Source organism: Copidosoma floridanum, unplaced genomic scaffold (genome assembly GCF_036245765.1).
Source record: "Copidosoma floridanum isolate Cflo_tuat_1 unplaced genomic scaffold, Cflo_Japanese_pri ptg000032l, whole genome shotgun sequence".
Taxonomy (NCBI): domain Eukaryota; kingdom Metazoa; phylum Arthropoda; class Insecta; order Hymenoptera; family Encyrtidae; genus Copidosoma; species Copidosoma floridanum.
Genome location: NW_028321909.1, coordinates 362904 through 383765, shown reverse-complemented (window position 1 = coordinate 383765; position 20862 = coordinate 362904). Strand labels below are relative to the sequence as shown.

Genomic DNA, 20862 nt, shown 5'->3' with positions numbered 1-20862 from the left:
TTTAAAGATTTAACACAAAAGTAGTTAAAATTATTCCATGGAGAAATGATGTTATGCGACCTTGATTTCGATCATGGTCCTCCCATCTAATTTAGTGTACTTAATTATTACATAAGATTTTTTTTATGATCTGAAAAGAATTAAAACAAAAAATATATCATTTTTTTTGTAGTGATCACCGATGGTCACAAACTTATCACGCGGTTTTTGAAAAGTTTTGAAGAACATTTTAAAATATATTAGTTTAGGCTGTATAAAGCATCTAGTTTAATGATGTAATTGTTGAAAAACGATGCTTTACCACGAGTACACCCAAAATAGCCGCTCTAAAATCTTAGTACATCATAAAAAACACTAAAAAACAAAATAGATTAATCTTCACAAACATCAGCCAAAATTTTTTTTTTACTCTAACTCCCTTAATAGTGGACACCTTGAGTTTGTTATGTGTTTTTTTTTATACTCATTTTCTTTCATCTTCTGGATTCCGCGATTCTTATCATATTTACCTCTCACATGAGAGAAAATTTTCAATTATTCTAATACATTTTATTTATTGCATATTTTCACTGATGCCGTGATAAACATTTTTATTGCATTACGTTTAGTCTGAGCTGCACTTTACAAATTTTTTGGAATGATACAAGAATTACACAGTCAAATTAAGTTACTTTTAAAGTCAGAAGTCTAAGTTCTTCTTTTTTATGAGACGCATCACCGTATTATTGATAAATATTTTTAAACAAACTAGTTAAAATTAGATCAATGTTTCTTAAATAAACTATTCCACCAAACCTATTAAACTAAACCAGACTTTTTTAACGATTGACATGGGATTACAAAATTTATGTCACAAATGTAACACACATGTAATCGTATTGTGAAAGCCAAGTTTGTTTACTCTACAGCTTTTCTATATTGGGTTTTTCCGTTTATAAGTGTCTAGTAAAGTTTAACTGGTTAAATACTTAGAGCAATGTAGATAAAGTTTTTTTGAATTTTCATCAGCTTTTTTATAAGCTCACATTTATCCAAAATTGTAACCAAACAAGCTTCTTTCAGCTCAACCGATTTTAAAATATCTCGGTAGTTTGCGTTGTTTATTCATATCATGCTACAACAGCTCAAAGAACAACAGCAGTCGTCACCCCCAATCCGTTCCTAATGAAGCTTATGAAAGAGGACCTTTATCAAGAAGTTCGATGATTCAGCAGCTGGATATCCTCTCCATTCTGTATTAGGTTAAACACTGTCAGTAGTCAGTATACTTCAATATTATGCAACGCATTCTCGTAGCTATTAGCCCTCCCGTACGGCTCCTTGTTCGGCAGTAGGAAAGGGAGGATTCTGCTCGGGTGTCTCCGTTTGAGCGGGTCATCAGTAGAAAATTCACTTGTTAATAGCAAGATGTAATCTCGATTTAAGAATGCTACTAAGTTCTCAAGTGAGCTTACTTTTGATTTACCTAATCTTGATGTGGGATATCATAAGTGATTCTTCAACTACAATGTTTTGTTTAAAATTCAACTAAAATATTCTATGAAATCTAGAAAACTCAATAATTGACTAGAACTTTTTCTTGTAATCTTGGCCAGACTCTGAAACATTATTGAAAAATATTGTTACGACTAAAAACTGTTTTTATTGATAGTAAAATTAAGAAAACTATTGTACTAGTACTACCGTAAGTGTGTACTTGTTATCGTGCACCATTTATTCTGGTCATAATAATTACCGTGTCATAATCATCATAAACGAAAAATGACACATATAATTTTTTATTTGGTACAATTAAAAGAATAATACCCAATAACTAATTAACAATTTAATAAATTTTTATACAATATACCTATTTTACTGTTTATTTGTTATTATCAATCTTATAAAAAATGCATAAATGGTCATGTTAACTATATTTGAACTGGAAAAAATCGACAGTTCGAGATGCTACCACCACTCCGCTCATTTGCCGCAACAGCGAAATATGTGCATAAGTACATGTATATTTGTTGAGCTGCTGCTGCTGTGCTGCTACTGTATGAGGCTCTTTTACCGTCAAGCTTGAATCAGATGGCGCCAGGGCACGTCGCGGCTGTCATACTTACACACCGTCAAATTTACAGTTGTGTATTGCGTTCGTGAGCCTATCTGTGTAATGAGCAAAGCAGAAGACATAACCTTTGTAAATGATTGCTGTTGTTTGCAGACAATTTTTGTTTGCATTTACGTTTAAAGATAGTAGGAAAAATGGAGTGCAGTGTAATATCCTGCGATAAAAAAGTGAAATTTAAATTTCCTTCTGATAGTGTGATAAAAAAAAAGTGGCTCGAAGCAATTGGGAGACCAACATTTTTGCCGCTCCCAAGTCATGGCTTACCTGTCCACGAGTTCTGCTTTTCTTTCACTGACTCTTGCTCCTTTCCCTTTTAAAAGCTTTTTCAATTCTGAAACTTTTAAGCTCCCATAATATTCTTTCTTGTCTTCCTTATTCATTTCAAAATTTCAAATATTGCGCTTTACCACTACACTTTAAATTCCTATGTACATACAATACTGAAAAGTAATGTTGTGTGAGTGAGACGGCCATGACAGCCGCGACGTGCCCTGGCGCCATCTGATTCAAGCTTGACGGTAAAAGAGCCTCATTGGGATGTAATATGGGCCACTGGAGGGGATAAGAAATTCAACATGGCCCGGAAGAGTCACCTCATACACACGCGCAGCATAGGGCTTGAAGGCTATTTTTCCTCCGTGTTTAAATTTTTGATGACAATAAGGCCTGTGCGTTTTTCTAAACTATATTTACATCAGGAAGCAGCTCCCAGTGCACTTTTTTTATACTCCAGAGCTATGTAACTCACGAAAATCCGAATTAAAATACGCAGCTGCTGATAGCTTTCCCGCGTATACATATATCTACAGCAGTGCTCGTATACATATAGGTACAGCACTTTATCAGCAGCTGCGTATTTTAACTCAGATTTTCGTGAGTTGCATAGCTCTAGAGTATAAAAAAAGGGCACCAGGAGCTACTTCCTGATGTAAATATAGTTTAGAAAAACGCACGGGCCTCATTGTCATCAAAAATTTAAACACGGAGAAAAAATGGCCTTCAAGTCCTATGCTGCGCATGCATATGCGTTGACTCTTCCGCGCCATGTTGAATTTCTTATCCCCTCCAGTGGCCCATATTACATCCCAATTCAGAGTCGGTCGTACGAGTTCGGAAGCGGTCGAGTTTTGCGGTCTCGAAGGCCTCTCGAGTCTTTCGTCAACTTCATACAAGTACAACGTCATAATATACTTATACACGTGCACTTGAGCAGAAATAAAAATTAGTTGCCTCTCTATGCACTAGTAGGCACGGCAGGGGACGAGCGTTAGGTACTCATGAGGCAGCCTACATAACCTACCTTTATCCTACCTTACGAATTGTGTACATAGTGAAAAATTGCGATAAAAACTGTTCAAAAACCGTATTTAGGCTATAAAATTTTCGTATGCAACAGTTTGTACACTGTGATTCAGCTGCCTGCTATAAAGTAAAGTTCATCTGTTATACAATTGAGTCAATATGTTTTTGTATAAAAGAAAACTGAGCTGCAGTGTAAGCAATTTATTTTTAATTTTTACTTGATTATAACTTAAAAACAATTTAGAGTTAACTAACACAAATCATATACACATATTGTTAATTTGACATTGACAGTGAGTGACATTTATAAGGTTTCATTTACATCTTCATGTATATAAAAACTGATTTATGAATAAATTAAATATAATTCCTTCAAACCAAAGCATGACTTTTGTGTAATTTTAATACAATGGGTATTCTTTTATGGATGGATATATATTTTAAAATTGTAAGGTAGTTATAGGTTATATTAATTAAGACAGCCTACTGAGGGCCTACCAAACGTCCCCTGACGCTGCCACTGTAGGATCTCAGTAGGTAAGAGAGGCAGCCAAAGTAGGGCCTACTGATCGCCTACTTACAATTTTTTACATGTACCGTGTATATTGTTTAGACTGTTATTCAAAAATTCGTTATGTCGGTTTCTTAATATATTATTCATTTTATTTTAGAACATAATCCTTCCTTACGTATTTGCCAATAAATTGTTGGATTTTTGAAATGTATATATGTTTATGTCCTTTGGCATGTACATGAGTGTGTTTCCTCACTTTATTCGAGGGGTTAATAACAGTTAATGTTTCGTTGCCATACATATAAAGTAGCATCGCTTCCATCGGAGGTCTTGAGACCCCTTACGCGATTTTTTCTAACTATTTCTTATTACAACTTACAAGTAAATGTTTTTACTTTTTTTTACTAAAATCGTTTATCGTACAATAAAAAATTAATAGTTTCTTTTAAATCCACTGTTAAAGGGCAAACCACAGTTGTAGGGTCACTACTATACAAAGCAAGGATCAGCTATTAGACTGTTAAGTGATAACATTGTCCTGAAGGAAACGTTGGAGTGATTAGTACCTTTTTGAATCAAAATAGGTACATGAATATTAAGATAGTTCTATTAATGATTTTCAATTTAGAAACATATACAAGTATTACTTTAGATTTCAATATTAATAGTTGATTGACTAAGGCAATAAATATTAAAAGGCACTACTTTGCTGTTTTTGACATATTTTTCGGTTCTATCGACTGTAACCTTGTTACATTGGGATTCGAATTAGAATTATTAATTAGGATTAACTTGGTGGGAGCTTAAATAACTTTTTTCTTCTATTTAAATTTGTATCTTTTATGCATCTACCATAGTAAACAGTGATTTGACATAAACAATGGAAACCAGTATAGTGCCCTACGAATAATTCTCACTATCAAAATTTCACATGACAAATTTTATTTTTCTACAAGATAAATTATACGAAAATATGAAAGGTTAATTTTTTGCGCAAATGAAAAATATTGGATATAAAGCAAACAACAGTTAAGAATAAGAAGCAAAATAGGTCACGATTGTACATCATTTTAACTTTATAGGTCCTTTACTCCTCAACTATTACGTTTTTTCTCCATAATTTTTATAACTTATAAGAAAAAATTAATGAGTAAAAATATATTTAGTATTGATCAATAATATAACTAAAGGATCTTCTAGTTTTTATTATGCTGGACCCTAATAAGGCTAGCTCGTCCTAAAATTAAAATTTATTTTTGTAAAAAAAAAAAAAAAAAAATGTTGATGTTCAGATCTCCTAACATTAGGGAACCAAAATTCGTTCCGTGCTTCCATTCTGGGACAGCGACCATATCTGGATGGTGCAATGTCGTTTTCGAGTCACCTGTTGGAATCGTATCGAGGCAAGCCACATCATTCCCATCGGCATCATCGGAGCTCAAGTTTAACTGAAGCAGCAGCAAGCAATGGTCCTTATCGTGTCAATATTAATACCACCAACTCGTCGATGGTCTCGCCATCTTCCAGTGACCAGAACTTGGTCAACACTGGTGGTGCAAATCAAAATTGTTACAAGGACAGTCCTCAACATGAAGGTACGTTTTGATCATTCCCTTAATTACTTCTTTTTTGTTTTTATCCTCCGTGTTAAATACTTTAGTTCTAATATAATTATCAAGTATGTTGTAACAAAATTTTTCATTATTTTTGTCATTGGGCACGATGCTAATCAAATAATTTTTCTCCAATTTGCAATACCTGTCCAATGTTAATGAAAAAATACTTACGATTTCAGCTCACTAAAATACCTTTACCAACGAAAATATGCAAATGCTTTAGCAATTCTTGAACTACGGTACTGTTCGAGTCCTTAGTAAAATAGCTTTTGAAACATACAAATGTATACTTCAAGCACTAAACATCGATGCACTATGTGTATAACTAGCAGCCCCCCGTCTCAGCTTCGCCCAAGACTTACTAAATGAAACACCGTAGTGTGTTGACATGTAATGTGACACGTTTTTAGTTAGAAAATTTTACATACGTTCTTGACACTTGCTTGAAAGTTGCTAAAACCGTTGTGATCGCTAACCGTGAGAACTACTGAATTAATCTTGCTGAACTTTTGCATATTGATTCTTGACACTTTCTAGATGGTGGTCGTATAGTTTTTGTCTTAGTAAATAAAATAACAATGGCAACAAATAAGCTTTAATTTTGTAAATATATGCTAGCTTTTTATTTTACTTCAGTCAGATATACTAGGGGGCGTAGAAGTAAGATTGAAACAACCTGCAATAGAAGTATGTTAGTCTGGTTACAATATCCCCGAGAAAAGTACCGAATATTACAGTCGTTAATTAATAGTGCATAAAACATAGAGCTTAAAGTCGTGCAGCTAGGTATTCTTACTACCGATAACACTGTTCTTTAATGGACATGTGACTTACGTCAAATTTCATCCCAAACAACCAAGATTTACGAGTGCCACAAATAAAAAGATGTTCTAAATACTAACGTCTCCAGCGTAATACCAGATGACATATCTAGCCAGAGCACAATTTGATCTAGCATTTAGAGGTTTCATGACCATTCTCCCAACCAACCTGGTGGTACCAGAGCAGAGTCTGCTACAACATTAAGCCAGGAAAAACAACTCTGAGAAGTTTGGACAGCCACAACATCCTTCTTCTCAGTGGTTTATCTTAACGGCATATCTACGAAAAGGTAATTTCTAAGCCCACTTTCCCGACTAACGATAAACAATTGGTTATACGAAGATCCACCCGAAAACGAGATATTCTTTGGTCAGCGGCGTACCTCCCTCCAGCACAGTCTTCATACGCAGAGACTCCGAGGGTTAGAGTCAAGCTACCCGCAGCTAGCTCTTCATCATCAAAAATGACAGTAAGGAATGGCTGGAAGTATCACCACTGATCCTTTCCAGCTCCATTATAAGCATTTACGTTCCCTACCTAACCATTAATCTCATGTGTACTTTAAAAGGCAACCTAAGGTTTAATCATCTTACCAACAAATACATTTTTATTACTATTTTTGGCAATGATTCATTGACTGAAAGACTGTGTAAAGCCGGCCACTATTGAACCAAGTCAGTCATTCACTGACAGATATCACGAGCGGAGTTGTTCGGCTGGAAACCCTGGAAATCAACGACCCTACATTACCCTCTCGACTCTAAGCATTAAACCAGGCATTATTGATCTTCTCCGAGGTCTGTACTGGGTTTATATAACAGCTGTGAAGAAAAATAAACTTGAACAAACAGAAGTACGGGACAGTCTCCAACAGGTAAGCATTACGAACCAAACTCCCCACCTTAGATCACCAAAATAACTAAGTCTGAAAAAAAAGAAGGTGCTGTAGACATCAATGTCTCCAGAGTAATACTAAGAGACGTTGGGACAGAGCTTTACAACTAGCTCCAACGCCTTATACAGGCCAGAAAAGATCACCCTGAGGTATTCAGGCAGTTACGTTTGCTGGAAACTTTAGTTAAGACAGTGTTTAGCTCACTGGTCTTTTTTAGGGCCATCAAACGTCAAATTACCTTGCCCAAAAATATATATTACAACTTGACAAAATTGAAAAAAAGCATCCTGTAGGGCTTATAAAAGTTTTAACCATGCTTATAGTTGCAAGAGGAAAAACTTTAAATGCTTCAACTGTGTGCAATTTCAGGCACCACGAAACTGACGCATAACATCCATCGAGATTGCAGCAGCAGGGTCCAAATTGACAAATAAAGAATCCATTACGTTAGAGATCAGCATTTTTGTGTAACTCTTACAGTAATCTCTTAATTCTTTGAGATATTAAAATAGGTATAATAACAAGTGTTAACAATAAAAGAACCTGCGAAACTGAATAATTCAAACATATCTTCTACAATTTACTTCAATTTATTATTAATAATGTTTTATCACGAACATGAGGCACCTTGCCTAAGCAATGGTAATTTTTTTACTGAATATACGTATTGTCATGAAACGTGCATTAATCATGCAACTCGAGAGCTCCTACGCATGCTCATAGCTTAGCATCCTAGCGCCACACGCGTAATTGAAAATTTACTTATATTCTAACACGCCACTGCTGTTTTCTTTTTAAATCAGTCTTAAATCCTTTCTCAACTCAAAAAATTTCATTCTCCCTAGTAACTTGGTGAAAATGTCTGCTCTGTTTTATCCTGAGTTTACTTTAGCTACATTAATTATACCATTGGAACAATTCTTGTTTACAAAGTAAAAATGTGTTTCAATGTACTTTAAGTTTTTCGTATGGTTACAAAATTTAGCAGTACTAATCGTACCAGAGTTGTGTTAAAAAAAAATTTATTGGTTCATCAAAAATAATTAAGAAATCTTTTAATATTTTTCTTACCCATAATATTTCACTTACGCTTTTAGACAACGCCACAGACTTAGCTGCTGTCGAAGATGTTGTTACACTTTATTGTTTTTTAGATTTCCAACATATTACATAATTAAACAACTTTATAACGAAACCAGTAGTTGATTTTCTATCAACCACATCACCTGCCCAGTCTGCATCAATAGAACAAGTCAAAATATTGATTTTGAAATTTCTTTTATACGTTAACTTAATATCTCTTGTCAAATACAAATATTTTGAAATTCTTATCGCATTTTTGTAATGAGTTTGATTTAACCAGTTTCGAAATCTACTTAAATAGTTTACGCCGTAACTGATATTTGGTCTCGTTCCTGAGCTTCTATATAGACGTGTTCTTATCAAATTTCTGTAGTTTTTCAATTCAGATGCCGATCATGCTGGCTCACATTTTAAGTTATTCTTCATTAGAATTTCATATAATATAAAGTTTATCACATTATACTCTTATGCTAAAAGTTCTATATGTCTTTCCTGATTTAATGTTATAACACTACTTTTACGATTGCAGACCATGTTTATACCAAAATATGTATTGACATCACCTATGTCTTTTATTTTAAATTTATTTGTTAATGCCTTTTTAGTTTCGTTAATTTTATGTTAAATTCTACTGTATACCAATAAATTGCCCACAAAGATAATTACATGAATCAAATCATATCAGTCATGAATATAATACTAACAATAATCATTCTCGCTTCTTTTAGAATTCAAACTTTTTAAATATGTATCCAAACACTCATACCGCGCTCTAGGGCTCTCTCTCAAATCATACAACAATTTTTTTAACCTGCATACTCCGGGGGACGTCCATAAATTACGTAACGCATATACGAGCTAAATTTATACCCTCCCTCCCCCATCGTAACGCATCCGTCACGGAACCTTACACCCCCCCCCAAAAAAAACGTTACGTAACAACGAAAAATTTAAACGGAAAAAAAAGAAATTAAATTACCTTAATTTACAATGTTTCGTAATTTATTTAATTTTAAGATCTACATTTTTTTCATAAACTATTTAATTTAATATAAGTCATTTTTTATTTTATTCTAAAATATTTTAGTTATTATATTTAATTTTTGGTAACGTAAGAAATTAGTCTTAAAAATAATACTAAAAATCTTCTTCAAACGGATTCGTTGACCATTTAACGATATCATCGATTAAAGGCAAGTCACTTTTCTGTTTTTCAATTGGTAAGTCTATTCCATCGGTATTGAGAGCTTCCTTTTCTACCCATTCAACCGTTTCTACTATATTATCTTCGTCATGAAAAAGACATAGTAGCTCTTCATCACGCCGTTTTATTATTCGATTTGGTCGAACTTTTTTGAACGAGATATTTTTCTTGTGAAGTTGTTCTCTATGATATTTAAGACCCTTTTTTGTTACGAAATAGATTCCACAGTTATCGCACGTTCGATCTTTTAAATCTTTTTGAACCGATGGGCAAAAAAAATCGTAAGGCATTAATTTAAAATTGCCTGTATCCGGTTTGATATCTACAGCAATACGCATTAATAACGGAGCAAAGTCATCAAAACCATTTGGATTTGGAGAAGGGGCATTCAGTCCGGTAGAAGTTTGAGAAAGCGAATAAGGCGGTGGTAGAAATCTTTCTTTTAAAATTGAAATCAATCCACTACGATGCGGCGAGCAACAAGAAATATCAGAGCATTTGATGACCTGAAAATAAACGTTGAAGTAAAACTCCAGAGCCACAGCATGAAATCTTAAGGTATAAAAATGTTTCTTACTTAAAGTAAGTATTGGCTCTCTCGAACGTGTTTTGAATACCATTCAGCATCTGGAAAATCTGGCATCAACATTTCTTCTTCTAAATCTTTATATTCAGCAAAAACTTGGAATTTATCAATTATCATATTATTCCATATTTCTGCCAAAACATTACCAGCATATTTAAAATTTTGTTTTTCCAGCTCAATATTTATAGTTTCACCGCTTTTACTTAAGTGCGTTCCAAAATGGTCATGTTCAAGAATAACTCCTGATAATTCTTTACTCAACGGTGCCATTCTGCGCTCGACCCGATTGTAGGCACTTCGTCCTGGAGCATTGGTAAATACATAAATAGCATCCAAATCATATTTGATGAAATGACCGATAACATGTCGAATAACTTTTTGGTACCGGGGGTTCTCATCCGGTCCACCATCAACAGATAAGAATACAATTGGTTTAACAGTTCCAGTTTTTTCATTAATCAGCATGTTTTTACATTCTTCTATTTCAAAAAGTCTATCAAAATCTAATGCATGGGTCGAGGCAGTTGAAGCCGAATGTTTACCACTTCGTATAGAAATATATGTCGGGCCAGAATATGTGACTGCATCTGGCATTCCCAATTGATCAGGTTTTATAACAATAAGAGCATACACCGAAGGGATAAGTTTATGCTTCTCGGCCACAACCCAGTCATGATCTGGCAAACGAATCTATAAATTTAAATATGTCTTAATTAGTATGATTGTTTGTTTTATTTTTAAGTGAAATTTTTTAAGAATATAAAAATATAATTTTTCAGTGTTTAATGTTATTGTAAATGTGTATTATTGTAAATAAATAAATATTATTGTAAATAAATAAATATTATTGTAAACAAATAAATATTATAAATACGCATTAAGTTAAATTCTTATTTTGTTGAAGTTAAATTTCATTTTTTTACACTATAAGTAAATTACCTCGTAGTCTAGATGCATGAGAATTGGAGCTTGTTTATTTGCTGCTGTAATTCCTAAAGGGACTCTTGCCTTATCATCCTGGGATAAAAATATGCATTGATCTGGCCCAAGAATTGAAGCTAAAATTTCAAGACTCCTTATTGTCGCAGTACAAAAATTTTGATCAAGATGATTCTTATGCTTGTTGGTTTGCGCCCGCTTGAGACGAACTGGCACGGTTGTTATGTGTTTTTTTCCTTCATTAGAACTTGCTTGTCTTGGTCGCAAGCGTAAATAAGTACCAGCTCTTGAAATTTGAAAACCGATTGCTAATAACTCTTTGTGAAGATCAGTCAAAGTTTTGCAACTATTTAATGTTTCATTCCGTCTTTTATCATGAGCTGAAGCCCCAAAAGTGACAAGATTTACAATAGTTTTTAAAAGTTCGGGTTGTTGTACTTCTAAACTTGGTCTTCCATGATTTGCATGAACTTTTAACTTTTTACTTGATTTAGGATTTATTATGCAGAATTCTTTTATTGCAGAATTTTTTTCATCTCGATGAGTTTTTTGGCGTTTTGCAGATTGTTGCAGAATTTTCAAATGATTTTTTTCTTGATCAATATTTTTTTGTAATTCCTTGATATTTTTTTTTGTTTCAATTGTAGCTAAACCAGCGTTTTGTTTTAAAAGTTCAATCTGCAAATCTCTTTCAAAATTTGATATTTTTTCCTGAACAGCATCTTGAACTGGAGTTTTATAAGATTTTCGCTTATTTTGTCCACTTGGAGGAATTTCCACAACGTTGTTCAGTGAACAAGCTGTAAACTAAACCAAATATGAAAATTGACTCAAAATATAAATTTATAAAAAAAAATTAATTATAAAATCTCTGAAAATATGAAACATTTTTTAATGTTTTTCTTAAAAAATACGATGTTAATAAATAGATATAAGAATCATGAGTCATTAACTTATTAAAAATTTGCAACAAGTTACTTCTAGTATTATTGAATCATTTTTTTAATAACAAAAATAAAATTGATTTGAAAAATGTTAAATCACTTTTAAATTTGAAATAAAATAATAACAATAGTGCAGATACATTAATTGGTATTAGAAAGTCAACAGTTTTTTTTGTAGAATTCGTAGAGTAATGAAAATTTACTAAAGTTATCTGGGTACTATCTTTTGAAGTTGAGTCAATAGTTTTATTTTCTACATTATCGAAATTATGAATATCTGCTACATTTTGTAAAGGCTCGATAGCAATTGTTTCATGGAATGTGTCTGTTTTTTTCGACCCTGATGGCTAAAAATACAAAGATATAAACGTACATGTAAATTAATTCACTAAACTGTAATATATTACGTATGTAAAATAAGAAATCTTATAATACTTTAAAAAAGTTTAAAGTTCTTTGAGCCTTTTTTTTCGTGGTTTCTTGTCGAATTTCTTCTAACAACTTTTTTGCTGCAGTAATACGATTTTCCTTTTTTTCCACTTTTATTATACTGTTCCATCTCTCATTCAACTTTGCTTGCACATCAGCTGGGCCATATTTGTCGTAAAGAAAAGTATATTCTTTGAATAAGGTTTGATATATGTTTCCGAGGGTAGATGACATGTTGGTTTTGTTTATGATGAAATATTGGTACTTTTTAACCTATAATAATCTTCGTACAATAAACCGTTCTTATAATCTAGGCATGAATTTTATACTATGTTTTGTTTAAATAAATACTTACGTTTCATATTGTCTTTACACAAAATACCCACAACAAATCTTATACAACGAATAAGTAATGAAACGTGTCTTGACTCAGGTATCATGGGTATCTTATTGAAATCCTTAGCTCAGACTCTTTATACAGGAAATTAATTAGCACGAGGTGACTCGCAAACTTCTTCTGATTCTTGGTCCGTTGGTCACGATGCACACACACGCTCTGCTTTTTTTCTTCTTCATCTGCTGCTGCAGACTGCAGGCCCGGCGATACATACACGATTATGACACCTCAAACCATGCAGTGGCGCTACCCTGAGAAAGCAAGGCCCCTGAGCGCCGAATTTAAATGCACGTACATACGCATAATACAAAACAAAACCCACCTTTACATGCAGCATGGTAGAGGTGAAAACGCATATATATTTCTTAAAAGAGACCTAAAAGAGACCAGACGCTTACTATCATGCTGCAGCGCGAGATACAAATTACTTTTGAATGATTTAAGCTCGTATTTAAATGATACACTTTTCTATTAATTAAAATTTTCTAGCTTCGAGCGTTACGTAACGGTAAATATAAATACCCCCCCCCAATGATTTTTATGTAAGAAATTCGTAACAAACCTCTAGGTACCCTCCCCCCCCCCATATAAGCGTTACGTAATTTATGGACGTCCCCCCGCCAGTTCCATCATCATAACCTTCTGGTTGTTTAATATACACTTCTGATTCTACATTCTTATTTAAAGCAGCTGAGTCCACATCCATTTGATTATTTATTAGATTATTTTGTAAACAATAAGCCAATAAAATCTTAAGAGTTTGTGTTTTTGCTACAAGTGAATATATGTAGTCAATTTTTTTTTTTTTTTCAAAAACCTCTTGCAATTAATCTAGCTTTTTATCTATGGTCGGATTTCCTGGTAACAGTTATTATTTTTTATCTTTCTCACTTTAATCACGCTTGAATTTCCACTATTATATTTATTTTTGTACGCTCGATCTTTTATCTCGTACATTTTAATTTTTTTTTAAACATATTTAACTGCTTGTTACTCTTCTTTCAAACTGTCTTATAAATCACCAGTATGTTTCAATGCAGGAGGTAATGTTCTTACTAAGTAATTAACCTTTTTTTTTTCATTAACCGTTACTCCAGCATTTTTTAATTTAATTATTATCTTTTTAAATTCATTTAAAAAATCACTAGACTTTCTAAAGTCACTCAATTTGATTTTATCTAATTTATTCCTCACACATATTTGAAATGCTGTTGATTCTCTTAAGTATAACTAATACAATGTTTTAATAATCTTACACAAGCTTGTTTCCTCATGTATTAATTCAAATTCCAGTGAAGATTTTTTGTTGTCAATCTGCTCAGTTCTTTATTTTTCCTTGTATATTTTCCATTCACTTTTTTCCACTCAACACCGAACTTCCCTTTCAAAAAGCTTTTTAATCCTTATGCATATCATTAATTTTTGCACTGAAACACTTGTAGAACATATCACTGCAAATGTCTTATACAAACTTTTTTAATGTTTCACACATTGTTTTATCCGTTTTTGATTTTACACTTTCCCTTACAAGAGATTGTCACGTGCCTCCAAAGAGACACGTGAAAAATCAAAAAACAAGAATGAAACAGGCAACTCAAACCACGGACCTCTGCTACCATGTTAAAAATAAATGAGCCTGGGAAAGTAAATAGCTAGAAACATACATATCTTCTACAATATCCTTGAATTTATTAATAATAATATTCCATATCGAACATGAGGCACCTTGTCTCAGCAACGGTTACCTATTCACTGAATATATGTATCGTCATCAAACATGTGCCAATCACACTACTCTAGAGCTCCTACGCATGCTGATGGCTTAGCGTCCCAGCGCTACGTGTGTAATTTTTAATTTACTTATATTCTAACAATATGTATTTGTATCTATTGTAGCGATAAAAAATAGAGAGATGAAGTTCCAGGACTTTGTTGCTCTGATAACAAAGTTGTCAAACTGGAAAAAACAATTTTTTAGTTTCATATATTTGTGAATTTTTAAATCCTTATAGTTTTAACAAAAAGCCCTTTTCATTTATTATAACGTGAGAAAGTGCAAACCAACGTGACTCGTTAGAGCCAATCACCATTTTAGGGCATAAGAACGCACGGTACTATTCAGAATAATTAAATTTTTTTATTTTTTACAGCTTGTTATTTAACCAAATATACTACATGGATTCCGAATAGAAATATTTTTGATGAGAAGTTTTTTGTTCTTAAAAGTGTCAGGAACAGATGTAAGATTTTTAACTAAAAACGTTTTACTTTAAGTGTCAACACAGTGTGGTGTATTATTCAGTAAATCTTGGACAAAGCTGAGATAGGAGGACTGCTTGTTACTACATTAACTATAGACTGTTAGTGACAGTGTAAGCTCAGGAAACTACGTCTTTGTTCTTTTAATCTTGATGCCACTGGTTTGACATTTGTTATATCTATTAAAGTAATATATTCTCTAAATATTTAAATACTTTTTGTTTAAGGTAAATCATATCTTCCAGGATTATTACACATTTCTAATGAGTGGGTTATACGAGTTTATTACAAAAAGTATTTATTTATAGTATTTTGATACTTTTTTGTAACTACTACCTTAAAATCAAACTGTCATATAGATATGAGCTAGCTCTATCATACGTTTTAATGACTTAACAGCGAATTTGACCCTTAAAAGAAAGTAAGCTATGTCTGAGGACAAAATTTAATATCAAACAATTTGGAGGTTAACAAAAAAATTTTTCAAATTGTTTGATCTCGTAACTTATACCTAAATACATTGTTAAATCATACTTTTATTTTGAAACGTAAAGAGAAAAAACAACAGAACCAAATATTTATTTAGGTATCTAAGTTTTTTTCTGCTTACACAAGTAACGCTGTGAGTTTGTCTATAGTGCATAATGTAGCAAACTACAGTAGGGGCGGAGGGGCACCAATGCAAGTTCAGCCAGTTCATTTGATGAGGATAGAATATCTGATATATAATGGTAGGGACTGGATACAGGAGAAGCGGACGAAGAGAAGTGAACTGCGAGAAAAGAAGAGAAAACGAGAATGAGGGAGCGTGGGGAATCCACCGTTTCACGAGGTAATAGTTTCGTACCTCGTTCCGGCTCAGCACCCTCTTATTGAGCATAATAACGACATTCAACCTACTCCCTCCCCCCCTCTCTCTCTGTCTCTCTTTCTCATTCAGCTCTGGCTCTTTTTAAATCTACCACGCGCTGCTGTTGCATCGCTCTTATACTGCTGCTGCTGTGAAAAATACAGGTGACGATACTGCACTGCTTTAACTTTCTATTTATCGCTCATTTCGTAGTAATTGAGTACTAAGTCAGACTTAGCCACGATGACTTCAACGCCCTTAAATGAATTAATTACTACAACTTTTTTGATGATTAAAAAGTTATTGGGTTATTTATAGGTACCAAAATCAAACAAAGAATAAATTGGGGAAAGGAAAGAAAACCTCTAGATTGCGGTAGTTTTTGAGGGTTGGGGGGGGTCCAAAATAATCACAGTTCACTTCAATTTTGCAGTAAAAATATAAATGTTCATTCTAGCCACGTATATTTTGACGACAACGATAGATCAGTGCAGCTACTGTTCGTTATTTCGACAGCTAATCGCAAGGCAGTTAACTTTGACTTTCTTCTTATACTGCTTCGTAATAGGCTGTCAAAATAATCAAATAATGAACAGTTGCTGCACTGAGCTATCGTTGTCGTCGAAATACACGTCACTGTAATGAACATTCATAGTTTTACTGCAAAATTGAAGTGTACTGTCGTTATTTCGAACCCCCCCCCCCGTTTTTGAAGTCATACTATCAAATTTAACTCATAACTTTTTTCACGAAAGCGTTAATTGGAATATACAGTTGCATTCTATCTCTTAATTACTAGCTTCTGCTTTTCCGTTAGTTTTTAAAGTTATATTTCTATAGGCGTGTTATGCGTAAGAGTAAATCAACCATTTTAGAATTCTGACATTAAGAAAATATGTATTGGAAGCAGATTTTGCACGTTACTCCTCCTTTACCCCACCACCCTTGACATAACATCCCGTACCGGTCCCCTCTACACGAGCTACGCTGCGCTTCGCTATATCACACAGCACAGCACACATTTTAAATTACATTACAGTTTATTTCGTTTTCTTTAACCAGTACTTCAAAACTTTCTGAGTCTTGAAACCCCGACATCCTGCACACAAACCAATGCCATTTCCCCCTCTCCTGTGAGTGGTCCCAATATTCGAAATTCTAATTACTTCTTGCTATGGTATGATTCGTAACTAATTTTTAATCTTAATATTTATTTACTGTTTATTTGTTACAGTGGCTTAATTTTTAAATAAATTTTTACGAAACTAATTTTTTTTAATTAAGTGATTTTTTTGAACTTATAAATTTTTTTTTTTTTAATATTATAGTGCTCTACGTCCGGCTCCTTTATTTAGGGCACTACTATCGGCACTTAGCGCTTTCGAGAAGGAAGGGAAGAGGGATGGGAAGCCTCCCAATACTGGAAGAGGGGTAGGGGGAATTAGGAAACTTTGCTGCGAGGAGGTCGCCTAAGCCCTCCTCGAGGAGCATTGCGTGGTGAAAAATCACAGAGGTACTTGCCCGAAAAGTCGTACTGGCCGGGAATCGAACCACGGTCTCCCGCGTGCCAATCTACGACCTAGCCGACTGAGCCACCGCGCGCTCTTAACTTATAAATAAGTAAATTTTAGCAGAGCAGTTTTCGTATTCATAGTAAATATTTATCTATCGTTAATTCTATAATAAATTAATAAAAAATTGTCTATACAATTTTTTTATTTTTTTTAAAATGTTTTTAAAATGTACCAATAGATTATTTTTGCATTTTATTCTTTCATAATTTTTTCATTCGTAATTCAGGTGATTTTTTGACTTAAAGGACGTTAATCACAATTAGTGGGGGAAAAATTCAGAGAGTTAAGAGGAAATAAAAGGAGCGTAAATGAATGCAACAACGATAGCAATTATTTCTCTCATATGCATGTACTTGCATACACACGTTTATGTATACTCAACCCCTTCTTTCTTGTGTTATTTAAAAAAAAATCATTAATTGATTTATTTGAAAATCGAACTGGTTTATCTATAAGTAATTTTTCATACAAGTAAAACTTGGGAGATATCTACAGATTATGTAAATGCACTTTTTAGTGATTTTTCCACAAGGTTACATGTTCACTTGACATTTTTTTTCAATTGAACACGTAAAAACGGTACAGTTGAACAATCTGCAATTTTTTTGGATATTTCTTATGCGATTCTGAATATACATTTGATGTTTAAATAATATCTGTCAAAAGAACCCATGGGTGATGAACGTCCTGAAGGGACATTTATTGTCATGTAAAACTATGCTATTGAAGAAAGCGGTACGACATGATGATTTTACTTAACCGTACGTGTGTGAGCGTACGTGACAGACGTGAGCGTGACGTAAGAGATGAATCGGTGTAGGCGGTAGAAGTAGTTTTTCAATCATCGGCAGATTTGATGAAACTGCATAGCGTTGTACTGGCCAGCCTACATATTGTTTATATTGTATTGTACCGTCATCTATTATTTATAATAATCTATTAATTAAGCATTAAAATATTCATTAAAATCACACAAAACTAACGTAAATATACTCGTTACAACGATAATTACACCACATTCGTAGACAATATTGTTTTATAGAAAGTATATTTTATATTCATGATTATATTGTCTGCCATCTAACTTCATGAGCTTGTAACTTTATTCTTAGGTACCCAAGCACCTACTGTCCACTGGTTTTATATCATTGAATTATTAGCCATTGACCGGCAAGTAAATAAAGATCTGAAGACTTGAGTATCTAATTTGTATTCTCCAAAGCAATAAGAATAAAAAAATTTTTAAATGAAAAGATAGAGGACATACAAAGAGCGTTGGATATTATGGATGAATAAAGGTGGGAGAAAAGCTAAATCGAAGCCCTTTGAGCAGATAATTGACAGATTCTCTTTTAAAGTAGAGCTCATGGGCCTCTATTAGCCACAGGTGCACACTGAGACTTTTTTCTGCCGTTCTCGTCTTTTCTTCTCTTAAGTAGAAACATATACATAACCTCAGACACAAGTAGATCATTATAACGCTGCTCTTATTTAGTTTACCCTTATTACGTAGTCCCCATTTTTTAATAGTGTATCCTTTTTTTCAAGTATTTGTAGAATCAGCTGTTTCTTCGAAAGGGCGAAAAACAAGGAGGTGGAGGATTAGGACAAAAAAAAAGGTACAGGGTTGTTGTTTGTTAATTTACGCTAGCAAGTTTTAATTGCTGGACATCGTACTTTCTTGCGATATGTTTTTTATCTCCTGAATGATTACAATTTTTTTTTTTCATCGATTCAGAGTAATATAGGCGTTTTATGGCTGACTTTAGACTATTATTATTATTATTATTATTATTATTATTAGTATTATTATTAGTATTTCTATTATCATTATTATTATTTTCATTATTATTATTATTATTATTATTATTACTATTATTATCACAAAGGGGAGCTATGTTTCTTTCAAGGATACAATGGACTGACATGAAAGTTTCAAGATTGCGTCTTGTTTTTGTTGCAAAAACTGGTCATGTATAATATGTTACTTGCAATGGCTGAGATATCTCAATCAACAAGTACAGAAATTTATCTACGCCTCTTTCAAACTACGTAGCACTTATTTTTTGTTTCCTTCTAAATGATAAACATGACTTATGATTTCAAAACTACATTTTAGTTGTGAAGTTTGTTCAGGTAGAGAGAAGTTATGGACCATGATATAATTGATTATTAAACGACACGTTAACCAGATAATAACCATTTAATCAAATGAAAATGTGTATCTATGCACGCATGATGCACAGAACACATCTGATTTACCCAAACTCTTTCCCGACTATATTTTTTCCCTTGCCTATAGAATTTTGTATCCTTGATGTCCGTCTCACATCAGCGGTCTTGAGAGCTGCTCAAAGTTAAGTAGACGCGCCCCAGAGCAACAACAGCAGCAGCAACAGCAACGAGAGAAAGCTCTTTGAAGGCGCAGTAGCAGCAGTATCAGCCAAGCTGCGGTTTCTCTCTCAGGCTGCCCTTAAACCTTGCGAACTCTTCTTTTCCTTCCATAATTACCTTGTTTTCCACGTCCTTCTCTCTCTCTTTTACCTTCACTACCCCATCCCCATTAATTTTATACTTTAAATTTTACCAAGAGCCGCGCTAAAATCTTGCTGTGGAGAAAAAAACTAAACGATAAACAGGAAAAAACTAAAAAAACGAATGTCATTGCTTGCTACTGGAGAGTGATATAAAGTAGAAGCATGTGATTATGAGTTATTACTGGTTTTTATTTATTTTTTTTTTGTGTGGTGCACTCCTTCTCCTTGGTCCTATTTTTAAACACTTCTTTGAACATAAACCTAGTTTTTTCTCTGATTTATTTATCATTGGTTACTAAAGAAAAAGCTGGTGTTCTAAAGGACAAAATTGCCTTCTTCTCGCTTTGGCTGTAAGAGTGTAAGAGGGCGTCTATTTTAATAGGTACTTTGTTGTTTTTATATTAAGTTTTATAAGCATTTTGGATAATTTGGACAATTGCTTTTGAAACATGCTGAATTATAGTTGTGTTTATAAAAGGGTGACAAGTGAAGACATTAGTAAGGGATGGTCTATGAAGCACGGGAATGGGATACTTATAGTTTTAAAACTCTTATCAAGTTTTTGCTTCACATGCTTTTGACTAACAGTAAGGCGACTGAATGTACAGTACATCAAGCTCTACAGAAACTCTAATGAGCAAGGGAATGAACAATTATACTTTGTTCGATCTTTTGAGTTTTTTAGTTCTTAATATTCATTAATGGTTGAAAAGTTATAAAGAAATTCATGATTTTAATCTTTAGAATACCATATAATTGAAACCATTGACCTATGTATCATTTTTTGATCTTACCCGT

The 20862-nt window shown here is 33.3% G+C and overlaps 1 protein-coding gene across 1 annotated transcript in view; it reads left to right on the top strand.

Moving 5' to 3' along the window:
- Nucleotides 1–20862, top strand: part of LOC106644350 (uncharacterized) — a 350343-nt gene that overhangs the window by 177445 nt on the left and 152036 nt on the right. Inside the window, exon 4 of the mRNA XM_089597345.1 lies at nt 5237–5524. Coding sequence (XP_089453471.1) covers nt 5237–5524 — 288 coding nt within the window. The remainder of the gene's footprint in view (nt 1–5236; nt 5525–20862) is intronic.